This window comes from Phyllobates terribilis, unplaced genomic scaffold (genome assembly GCF_046119375.1).
Source record: "Phyllobates terribilis strain yellow unplaced genomic scaffold, ASM4611937v1 Scaffold_9__5_contigs__length_417890890, whole genome shotgun sequence".
Taxonomy (NCBI): Eukaryota; Metazoa; Chordata; class Amphibia; order Anura; family Dendrobatidae; genus Phyllobates; species Phyllobates terribilis.
In genome coordinates this window covers 259342810-259355052 of record NW_027362769.1, presented here as the reverse complement: position 1 = coordinate 259355052, position 12243 = coordinate 259342810, and the positions used below count along the sequence as shown (strand labels likewise).

The window sequence follows — 12243 nt, the reverse complement described above, 5'->3', positions numbered from 1 at the left end:
CTGACAATCAATTTCACATGCTGTTGTGCAAATGGAATAGACAATAGATGGAAATTATTGACAATGATCAAGACACCCTCAATAAAGGAGTGGTTCTGCAGGTGGGGGCCACAGACCACACCTCAGTACCAATGCTTTCTGGCTGATGTTTTGGTCACTTTTGAATGTTGGTTGTGCTTTCACACTTGTGGTAGCATGAGACGGACTCTACAACCCACAGAAGTTGCTCAGGTAGTGCAGCTCATCCAGGATGGCACATCAATGCGAGCTGTGGCAAAGTGGTTTGCTGTGTCTGTCAGCGTAGTATCCAGAGGCTGGAGGAGCTACCAGGAGACAGGCCAGTACACCAGGAGACGTGGAGGGGGCCGTAGGCGGGCAACAACCCAGCAGCATGCCTTTGTGCAAGGAGGAACAGGAGGAGCACTGCCAGAGCCCTGCAAAATGACCTCCAGCAGGCCACAAATGTGCATGTGTCTGCGCAAAATGGTTAGAAACCGACTCCATGAGGGTGGTATGAGGGCTTCGACGTCCACAGATGGGGGTTGTGCTCACAGCCCGACACCGTGCAGGACGTTTGGCATTTGCTACAGAACACCAGGGGATTGGCAAAGTCGCCACTGGCGCCCTGTGCTCTTCACAGATGAAAGCAAGTTCATACTGAGCACATGTGACAGACGTGACAGAGTCTGGAGACGCCGTGGAGAGCGATCTGATGCCTGCAACATCCTTCAGCATGACTGGTTTGGCAGTGGGTCAGTAATGGTGTGGGGTGGCATTTCTTTGGAGGCCCGCACAGCCCTCCATGTGCTCGCCAGAGGTAGCCTGACTGCCATTAAGTACCGAGATGAGATCCTCAGACCCCTTGTGAGACCATATGCTGGTGCGGTTGGCCCTGGGTTCTTCCTAATGCAGGACAATGCCAGACCTAATGTGGCTGGAGTGTGTCAGCAGTTCCTGCAAGATGAAGGCATTGAAGCTATGGACTGGCCCGCCCGTTCCCCAGACCTGAATCCGATTGAGCACATCTGGGACATAATGTCTCGCTCCATCCACCAACGTTGCGTCGCACCACAGACTGTCCAGGAGTTGGCGGATGCTTTAGTCCAGGTCTGGGAGGAGATCCCACAGGAGACCATCCGCAACCTCATCAGGAGCATGCCCAGGTGTTGTAGGGAGGTCATACAGGCACGTGGAGGCCACACACAATACTGAGCCTAATTTTGACTTGTTTTAAGGACATTACATCAAAGTTGGATCAGCCTGTAGTGTGTTTTTCCACTTTAATCTTGGGGGGTGACTCCAAATCCAGGCCTCCATTGGTTAATAAATTTGATTTCCATTGATGATTTTTGTGTGATTTTGTTGTCAGCACATTCAACTTTGCACAGAACAAAGTATTCAATGAGAATATTTCATTCATTCAGCTCTAGGATGTGTTATTTGAGTGTTCCCTTTATTTTTTTGAGCAGTATATATATATATATATATATATATATATATATATTATATATATATATATATATATATATACAGTAGAGACCAAAAGTTTGGACACACCTCAGTTTCTTTGCAGCGCTTGATGGTTTTTGCAACTGCGCTTGGGGACACATTCAAAGTTTGCCTAATTTTTCAGACTGACTGATCTTCATTTCTTAAAGTAATGATGGCCACTCGTTTTTCTTTACTTAGCTGCTTTTTCTTGCCATAATACAAATTCTAACAGTCTATTCAGTAGGACTATCAGCTGACCAGACTTCTGCACAACACAACTGATGGTCCCAACCCCATTTATAAGGCAAGAAATCCCACTTGTTAGGGTATGTGCACACGATGCAGAAATGAAGCAGAAAATTTCTGCATCATTTCTGCATCTCCCTGGCAGAAAAAACGCATGCAGATTGTGCATGCGTTTTTCCTGCAGAATACATGCGGATCCACATGCAGATTCACATGCGTTTCCGCATGCAGATTGACAAGCGCTTTCCAGGCGATTTTAGCATCACCTGGAAAGTGCTTGACAACTAGGTCACACTATATAAATCCATGCAAACAGCATGGATTTATATAGTGTGACCCGAGAGAATGTATATACTTACCTCCGATGGCACGCGCTGTCCTGCTTTACAAAGTTCCTGGCTGCCGGCAACTTTGAATTGAAAGACCTGCCGACGTCAGCGTCACGTGACCCGTCACATGACTCTGACGTCAGCGCAGGTCCTACAACTCACTGCAAGTGCCGGGAACCAAGCGGGAGCGGTGCGCGGGCCGACAGAAGGTAAGAATACATTTATTTTTTATTTTATTCTTTTTTTACAGCTTTTTTAATGGTACCTGGTGTGGATGAGACTCTCCTCTCCTCCACACTCGGGTACCATCCGCATATTAGAACGCGCCAATAGCGCAAGTACAGATGCTGTCTTGCGGAATTGGCGCGTTCTAATGCAAGTCAATGGCGGCGAAATCGCCGCGTTTCCGCAAAATTAATTGACATGCTGCGGATTTTTGACCGCAGCGTTCACGCTGCGGAAAAATCCGCATCATGGGCACAGCACATGCGGATTTCCATTGGGGAACATTGCTTCCCTTCTACCATGCGTTTTTCATGCGTTTCCGCGGCGTTTACGCAACTGCAAAAACGCCGCGGAAACGCATGAAATACGCATCGTGTGAACTCAGCCTTAAACCTGACAGGGCACACCTGTGAAGTGAAAACCATTTCCGGTGACTACCTCTTGAAGCTCATCAAGAGAATGCCAAGAGTGTGCAAAGCAGTCATCAAAGCAAAAGGTGGCTACTTTGAAGAACCTAGAATATAAGACATATTTTCAGTTGTTTCACACTTTTTTGTTAACTATATAATTCCACATGTGTTAATTCATAGTTTTGATGCCTTCAGTGTGAATGTACTCATGAAAATACAGAAAAATCTTTAAATGAGAAGGTGTGTCCAAACTTTTGGTCTGTACTAATATATATAGAGGCAATATAGGGACGGTAGTTGAGACAGGGTGACACTAGACCAGAATAGAAGGTCTCCACTTCCCCCTTTCCCTAGAGTCTGGGCTCCCTTTCCCTCTGCGTTGCACTAAGTCTTTCTCACACCTGGCGTGACACTAATATACTCATCCCTTCTACTCTCCACGTCCTGAACTGAATGGCTGTTATGTACATGTGACATCAAAATGAGTTGAAATGGGGTCTACAGAGAAAACGAAGAAGCAAGTATAGAAGGCAGGTTTTACAAATGCAAATGTGCCGAATATCCTCATCCTCCTACTCTAGGGATACGCTAATGCACTTTAGGGATTTGGCAAGATGCTAAATTGGAAACAGAAGATATTGTACTTACTTGAAGAGATCGGAATGACTTCATTTGCATGTCAGAAAGTGCCAGCGTGCTTAAAATGAGGTTCTGTAACACCAACACCTGGATGTCCTCCACACTTTACAGACACGGAAAAAAAGCAGCATAGAATGACTTTAATTAGTGCACTGGATAGAAAAACAACAAAGCAAAGCTGTACTGCAATGTGCACTAGGAGGTGATGAGCCCCAGAGTGTACTAATGGAGGGCCAATCTAACCCCAGAGAGTACTAATGGAGGGCCAATCTAACCCTAGAGAGCAATAAGGGCCAATCTAACCCCAGAGAGTACTAATGGAGGGCCAATCTAACCCCAGAGAGTACTAATGGAGGGCCAATCTAACCCCAGAGAGTACTAATGGAGGGCCAATCTAACCCCAGAGAGTACTAATGGAGGGCCAATCTAACCCCAGAGAGCAATAAGGGCCAATCTAACCCCAGAGAGTACTAATGGAGGGCCAATCTAACCCCAGAGAGTACTAATGAAGGGCCAATCTAGCCTCAGAGAGCAATAAGGGCCAATCTAGCCTCAGAGGGCGCTGATGGAGGGCCATGCCATTGTGAAAGCACATTGAAAACAGTAACTCAACAGGAACACCTAATTGAGGGACAAACCTGTAAGATTTTAAAAGATGATGGAGCCAAGATGGCTAATCTATGATCAATACCTGCTGATGATTTCTAAATCTTTTTTCTGGTTCAGTTCATCACCAACAGCCAAAACGCGAAACCTGCCAAATAAAGAATGTGGTACTAACAAAGTATAACTACTCACAAGAACTGTCAGGACAAAGTTTTCCGCCTAAATGTAAATGACATTTCTATTCACTAATAATAGTGTTGAGCGAGTATGTTCTGTTAACCCTTTCGCCGAGTACGCTCGGGCCGAGCTCCGAGCATTTATAGCTGCTTGGTGATATGGTCCCCTGCATTTCACGCATAATAATGAGCGGGGGAAAATAAACAACAAGAATATGAATATTTTACGCAGGTTTTTTTCCTGCCAACACATCAGGATTTGAAGCAGAATTTTCTGCAGGTTCTCTTCCCAACATCTGATTTACCATTGCAGACTACGGTGCAGGACCGCCGCAGTGCCGGGTAGCCTGAGGAGGCCCTGGCTTTTCTTACAGCTGGCTGCAAACTGCACCTCCTCTGAACTTCCCGCCTGGCTCAGTGACTTGGCTTGCTCTCCTCCATAAAAGAGTTCTCCAAGAATAAAAAAAAATACTAAAAGGAAATATCATTATAAATAAATTCCTAAATACACTTAAATAGCAAATCACAATTATTTTGTCTAGAGAAGTAATAGCCATATAATTAAAATAACCGTCACCTTGTTACAAGAACAGAAAAAGAGAAAGTTAGAACAGATGGCTGTGAGCATGTGCAGTAGGACGCTCAACTGTTGTGAACTGGAGATACTGATATTGTTATTCTGAAAGACCGGGCACACAGAGGTTTGAGCAGCCTCTCCTTACCTCAGCACCTCTGGTATCTTCACTGGTATTAGTGGAGCACATCTTCCAACATATGAAGAAGGATGGAGCTTCCTGCCGCACATGCTCACAGGCACCTTGTCTCTTGCCGCACATGCTCACAGGCTCCTTGTCTCCTGCCGCACATGCTCACAGGCTCCTGCCGCACATGCTCACAGGCTCCTTGTCTCCTGCCGCACATGCTCACAGGCTCCTTGTCTCCTGCCGCACATGCTCACAGGCTCCTTGTCTCCTGCCGCACATGCTCACAGGCTCCTTGTCTCCTGCCGCACATGCTCACAGGCTCCTTGTCTCCTGCCGCACATGCTCACAGGCTCCTTGTCTCCTGCCGCACATGCTCACAGGCTCCTTGTCTCCTGCCGCACATGCTCACAGGCTCCTTGTCTCCTGCCGCACATGCTCACAGGCTCCTTGTCTCCTGCCGCACATGCTCACAGGCTCCTTGTCTCCTGCCGCACATGCTCACAGGCTCCTTGTCTCCTGCCGCACATGCTCACAGGCTCCTTGTCTCCTGCCGCACATGCTCACAGGCTCCTTGTCTCCTGCCGCACATGCTCACAGGCTCCTTGTCTCCTGCCGCACATGCTCACAGGCTCCTTGTCTCCTGCCGCACATGCTCACAGGCTCCTTGTCTCCTGCCGCACATGCTCACAGGCTCCTTGTCTCCTGCCGCACATGCTCACAGGCTCCTTGTCTCCTGCCGCACATGCTCACAGGCTCCTTGTCTCCTGCCGCACATGCTCACAGGCTCCTTGTCTCCTGCCGCACATGCTCACAGGCTCCTTGTCTCCTGCCGCACATGCTCACAGGCTCCTTGTCTCCTGCCGCACATGCTCACAGGCTCCTTGTCTCCTGCCGCACATGCTCACAGGCTCCTTGTCTCCTGCCGCACATGCTCACAGGCTCCTTGTCTCCTGCCGCACATGCTCACAGGCTCCTTGTCTCCTGCCGCACATGCTCACAGGCTCCTTGTCTCCTGCCGCACATGCTCACAGGCTCCTTGTCTCCTGCTGCACATGCTCACAGGCTCCTTGTCTCCTGCTGCACGTGCTCACACAGGCTTCTGTCCTGCTGCACATGCTCACAGGCTCCTGTACTACTATTCTAGGACAGGTTTCTCTCAGTGAAACATGGTGATGGACATTTTAATTCTATAGTGATTACTTCTCTAGACAAAATAAATGTGATTTGCTAATTAAATGTATTTAGGAATTTATTTATACTGACATGTTCTTTAGTTATTTTTTTTTCCTGTTCTTGGAGAACCCCTAGAAGCGCTGTTCGTGCTATTTACTGGGGAAGGGGCATATATGCATATATTATATCTTTCCAGAACAATCTGTACTGTGTGTATACATGAAGATGCAAATGGTCGACCCTTTAACGAGCCTTGTCATGTGACCTGGGATAAGAGACAATTTGCATACTTAATTTCCCAGAGTAGCATGCATTGAGTGTACAAGTCTCCTCAGTCCGATATGCCAGACCTGACTTGTCACTCTCCACAAGGAGAAACTTTACCCCTTAAATGAACATTGAGAATAACACTTTTTCTGTCCATTATGTGTCTTGTATTGTGCAGTTTTACAAGTTGTCCCCTCTGCATGCTTTTTCTCTAATCTACAATCCTTTATTAGCTGGGGCAGCTGTGATCTCTCCAGTACCAAGATGAATTCCTGCTCTTTTCTCATTTTTTTAGCACACAAAACAAAGCAGTAGCAGCATGGTGAAAATTCTACAGCAACCCTGAGCGGTCTGGATGTGAATCAAGCTCTGATATTATGTAAAAGACTTGTTAGCAAGCTCAGCACAATCTAAGTGCCTCCCTCTGCTTGCTTCCTCTCCCTGCTCTTCATTACTTCTCCACAATCCCCTCTCTATAGAGTATAATGGGCTGTGCACATGACGACTGCAGTCCATCTCATCTGAGCAAAATGGCGTTTTTTCCCCCAGTGTGGATGACAAGTTCAAGAAGCAAGGAGGGAAGGAAGAAGTGGCTGATAAGTGGGGGAAAAAGCAGATTTCTCTGATCAGATATATTATAATGTTTCTTACATTTACCTGTACTATTGATTTATGCAAAGTGCAGTTCCATTTTAACCATAAATAGGAATAGGACTTGTATAAAAATTATACAGCATATTACCTGTTGAACAGCTCATTGATGGTGTTTGGAATTTCATATATTGTGTGACCCAGAGACGAGCTGAACTTCAGCTTGAGCCGGTCTACAAATTCTTTAAACTCAGCAGCACAAACCTTTGTGGAAGAAAGACAACCTGAATCAGCTATAGGGCTTTTGTTAAGATGACAAATTTCATTATTGTCCGATTTCCATCTTGAAAAATCGCGCAATGTGACATTGGATATGAACGGGTTTTTCCTTCCCATACATGACTGTATGGTCATGAGTCCATTTTTTGATCCCCATTACATGTGTAACGGATCTGTTTTTATCACCTGTTTCGTACTTAAGCCCCCCAATACACAATAGATAGCGGACGGCGGAACAACAGCTTTCAGAGAGCGATTTTCCATTACAATTTCCAATTACGTCCTTTTTCAAAATCAATTGTCTGTTTGAGGCAATTGACATAAGGTCACTGTACGACCTTTCTGTGGTCACCGAATATATGGACCAAAAAAACGTTGTGTGAAGATCACTCATGAATGGAGTTAGTGCTGCATTGTGCAGCCAGTTTGCTTGGTTCATATTTTGCAATGATTGCAGCTCCTCACTATGACGGCCAGATGTCTACATCATATGAATAGTGCGCCCCCTAGTGCAGGGAATTGGTGTCAACAATTTGAAAAGTGACAGGAAAAGAAGTACAGGCAAGTCTCCTCTGCCATATAATGTGGAGAGGGATGTAAATGGCCATAATATGCCAACTACACAAAGGAGCTGGAGGCCTAGAACTACGGCACAGAGTGAAGTTTCCAGACATGAAAGAGTCTTATGGTCATCCCTAATGTTCTACTTTTACATACTGACTGCGTAACCAGGATTCAATCCATTGAAATAGTTTTCATTCATACCTTAGCATCGTCGTAATTTTCTTTCCTATTCATAAACTCTTCACATAGTGCTTTATCCTGGTACACTTCTGCCAAGCACACCCTAGGACAAATGGCATATGATAATCACATATATACAGCAGGTGAGAAATGTGGCTTATAAGAAATCCCAATAAGACTACCTCACCCTATATACTCAGGATGTCCCATATAGTAATCACATAATCGGCCCCAGGACCCGGGCATGAATGGACAGTCAAGTAACTACAATTGAATTGCCGCAAAGTGAAGATTTGTGGGTGCTCGACCCAGCAATAAACGCCAATCAACAATTTGTCAGAGGACTAATGTCCAACCAAACTTATCCCTTTCAGTGATGGTACAATTTTTAAACATTTTTACAAATGCAAATATAATCTAAATTATTAAAAAAAAAAAAAAATGTCACACTGTTAAAATGACAACCAACAATGGGGTGCCTTTATGAAATTTTGGGTGGCTAATGGATGCCTTTATGCTATTTGAAAATAAAAAAAAGGAAAAAATTAGCCTTTGTGAATAAAACCCTAACCCGAGCAAAGTCAGAGTGACAAAGACCTCCTGCACTTAAAGGGAATCTATCAGCAGGTTTTTGCTACCTCATCTGAGAGCAGCCTGATGTAGGCAAAGAGAAGCTGAATCCAGCGATGTGTCACTTAGTTTACTGGGGGCAGCCGATCTGACACAATCACAGCTTTTATATTTAGAATGCAGCAGAGCTGAGAAAGCTAACCCCGCCCCCACCAGGCTCTGTATATACAATGTCCATAGACAATGAGCTGCCTGTCACAGGAGGGGGCGTGGTTGGACCTCCTGGTGCTAAAACAATCATTGTAAGAAAACAAAAGCTCAGAGCTTGATAAAACAGGCATCACTGAAATCTGTGTTTTAACCCCTACAGCATGCAGTCTTCAGATTACATAGCAAAAACCTGCTGACAGATTGCCTTTAAGTTGAAGATTCATCCATTTATACATGTCTAAGCCCTCCTTTATTCAAATATAAACTAAATCTACCACAAATCTCTGCACTCCAGAGATCTGGTGCAGGAGGTGATAAGAAATTCAGCTACCTCCTTTCAGTCCTTTAGTAGAAATAAAAAAACAAATCCCTTGAACGCAACAAAAAAAAAAAAAAAAAAAAGAAAAAGAAAAAAAAATCTCCTCAGGTTGGTAAGGAAGGTGATCACAAGGAGAAAAGTTCCTTTTCCAACATCAAAAGTTTGCTCTAATCTGTGATTCTAAGTAAAGTTTTATTGAACATACATGATGGGATACAGTAAATGTGTATATAAATTATATCGATCCACACAAGAATGGCAAAAGATATATCATATAAGGCCAATAGAAAACCAAAATATTACTACCCCCAAACCCAAATTACCCCCTAGGGTGCAACCAGGAAGAGATGAAAACCAAATAGGCACAGTAATTCTGACTTCTCTTTGTCAAGGGTGACCTAATAAGTCTAGTAGCCCAGACATCCCATCTCTCAAAAGAGCATTGGACACCGCTCCTGGGGAATCAACCAACTTCTTCATTGTTTTTCACATCTGGCTAATGTCACTCTGGCCGCGTGGAGTCAGTAAATCGCCAGAACCTACTTGTAGTTGAGATACGTCTGGGGGTTTTTGATTATGAATCGAGCTCTTCTTCCGATGGAGTGCGAGGTTTTGTCCAGTGACTCGTCCATGCTGGCGTGCATGATATCTCGCACAACTTGCCAGGGAACAAACGGTCTTTTCACCTAAGCAAAGAAACAAAAAGCGGAAAATGACATTTTTCTTTGGCTTCTCACGACGCTGCATTGTTTTCTGCGGCTCTGGCTGTGACGTTTTACCTTTCTGTTCAGGATGTTGCTGGTGATCCGACAGAGCATTAATAGCCCGTCTTCTTGGGAGGTCCAGGCCACTCGCAGACGGGTCATTCTTTGGAGAGCGCTCTGGTCGGCCTCGTCGTGGTAGCGGTTTTTCTTGATATTTTTATCTTCACTTGTTTCCTCTGATACATTAAAAGAGTGGAAAGCATAAATCTACTGTTACACAACGCAGCAGCCATTTCTAAACCTCAAGTTATTTCTCCAGAAAAATGGATTCAAATGTTCAATAAATTGTGTAAGTCATCCTCCAAGGCACAAACAGCACATTGTAAGGAGCATACATAAAGAGGCCTCTATGTGATCGGATAAGTGTGCATATCTGGTACATTTCCTTTACTTTAATGAGCGTTACTTACAGAAGAGTAACTAAACTTTTGATTTTTTTATTAATAATTTTGTCCAACGTGGAAAGTTATGAAACAACTGCAAATCACTTTATTACGGGGTTTGTCTTTATTCCTATAAAGAAATATTGCATGTAAGTAGCTTCCCCAGTCTATTTGCCTGCCTCCCGCTGCATTGATATAAGAAGGTACTCATTTGGAGGACAGATGATGGCCGTGATGGGTCAGCAACCTGTCTCCGCCTCTGAATGTTGTGCTCATCAGAATAACTTCCCGCAGCAGCTTATAACTAGAATTGGCAGAGACAGGGGCTGAGCTGACCCTTTCACTGCCGTCATCTGTACTCCAAATGAGTACATTCTGATATCAAGGCAGCTAAAGGCAGGCAAATAGCCTGGGGAAATGCAGGGCTTTGGAAGCTATTTACATGCATTTTTTTTTTTTTTTTTTACAGCTAAGAAGGCAAATTCCCTAATAAGGTTACTTGCAAAGTTTCATAACTTTCCATGCTAAACAAAATTATGAAAAAAATAAACAAAACTCAGTAACTACTTCCCATAGATTTACACATTCAGGTGGTCCACATTTTATTCCGCAATGTCCTAAAGCGTCACTGCACTTGATGGTGGGAGACTCCCTATAGAGAAGGCACAGATGGTTTATTACCGTTTCTGCCTTCTCGTTCGCCGTATACACAGCACTGAAGATCCATGGTTTCTGACTGTTAGATCAGGTAGGGGTCGTATACACCAGCAATAATTGTGATTTAATAAGATTAATCACCGAGAACGGTATTTCTATATACTTACTCTTCATCTTCTTTGGTTTGGGCTTTTTCTCGCTTTCTTTCTTTTGCCTTTTTCGCTTCTGGTTTTTCCCCCCTTGCACTCGCTTGTTACGGTTCGCTCTGGCTTCCTTCACCATCTGGACAAGTTCTCCCGTTTCTGACATAGAAATCTCTCCAAAGAATTTCTTTTGATCACCTAAAACCCAGAATGACAAGGAACATTGGGCAAGTAGCAGACAGACGCTATGTATCACTTCGAATAGCTGGAGTAAATGCTAGGGGCGGCCAATGTCTACATAAATGGAGGCCGCATAAGATAAGCCATTGAGATATGTGTATACATTACTATACAGAAGCTGTTGCACAGATATAGGGATAATCACACATACAAATATATAGCTACTGAAGCATGATTCTATGTAATACATGGCCCCAAACCTCAAGTCCATACACCAGATAATGGAGGACCCAGCAGACACAAGAAAGCACCATGAAACAGGTAACCAGTGGACAGGGAAAAGAGCTATCCATCAAATGAACAACCAAAACATAACAATATAGAGAATTTAGGATAGCAGAATCATATGGTGTATAGATGTTGCTGTGCAATGCATATATTGTTGTATTAGGCTATGTTCACAACTTGCTTTTTTTGCAGCTTTTTTTTCTGCAGCCAAAACCTGATCTCTTTGCAGTAAAAAAGCTGTCGACAAACAGGTTTTGCGGCTTTTCTTGCTGCAAAACCTGTGAACAATATAAGGTTTTAGGCCACCAATGCAAGACATATGTGACAGAATTAAATATTTTTTACAAAAAAGGAAATTTGCTCAAATTATTTAGTGGAAAAAGTTTTTTTATGTTTGAAAAAATAGTGACTATTCTGAACAAAAAAGTTCTCATCAGTTCATGCGGGGGAGTTGAATTGAACTGCCATTCTCAGGTGAGGAGACCAAGAACTTGGGAAAACTCACAAAAATAAATATGTTCCACATCCTGCTTTACCTGTTTTTCATTAAAAATTCAGAAAAAAACTGATGGCAGTGTTTTTTGCTGCTTTTTTTGCACTTACTCATTGCTTTCTATAGGTGAAATAAATGCTGAAAAAACGCTGAAAGAAAAAGCAGCAGTTTTCCAAATCAGTCAGGATAAAAAAAACAAAACAAGCATGTGCATGAGATTTCGGAAATCGCATAGCTTTTGCTGGTACTGTAAAAAGCAGTTTTTAATTTTCCCCAAAAAATGTAGCAAAAATGCAACATGTGAACAAAGCCTTACAGAGCCCAAGGGGGACAGTAGTGCTTAAAGAAAACAACAG

General features: G+C 43.8%; 1 protein-coding gene across 1 annotated transcript in view; it reads right to left on the bottom strand.

The window, feature by feature from the left end:
* GTF3C1 (general transcription factor IIIC subunit 1) overlaps positions 1–12243 on the bottom strand; it is a 93069-nt gene that overhangs the window by 14288 nt on the left and 66538 nt on the right. Inside the window, exons 23-29 of the mRNA XM_073647805.1 lie at positions 10951–11124; positions 9759–9919; positions 9523–9665; positions 7902–7983; positions 7009–7121; positions 4032–4094; positions 3350–3443 (exon numbers count right to left, since the gene is read on the bottom strand). Coding sequence (XP_073503906.1) covers positions 3350–3443; positions 4032–4094; positions 7009–7121; positions 7902–7983; positions 9523–9665; positions 9759–9919; positions 10951–11124 — 830 coding nt within the window. The remainder of the gene's footprint in view (positions 1–3349; positions 3444–4031; positions 4095–7008; positions 7122–7901; positions 7984–9522; positions 9666–9758; positions 9920–10950; positions 11125–12243) is intronic.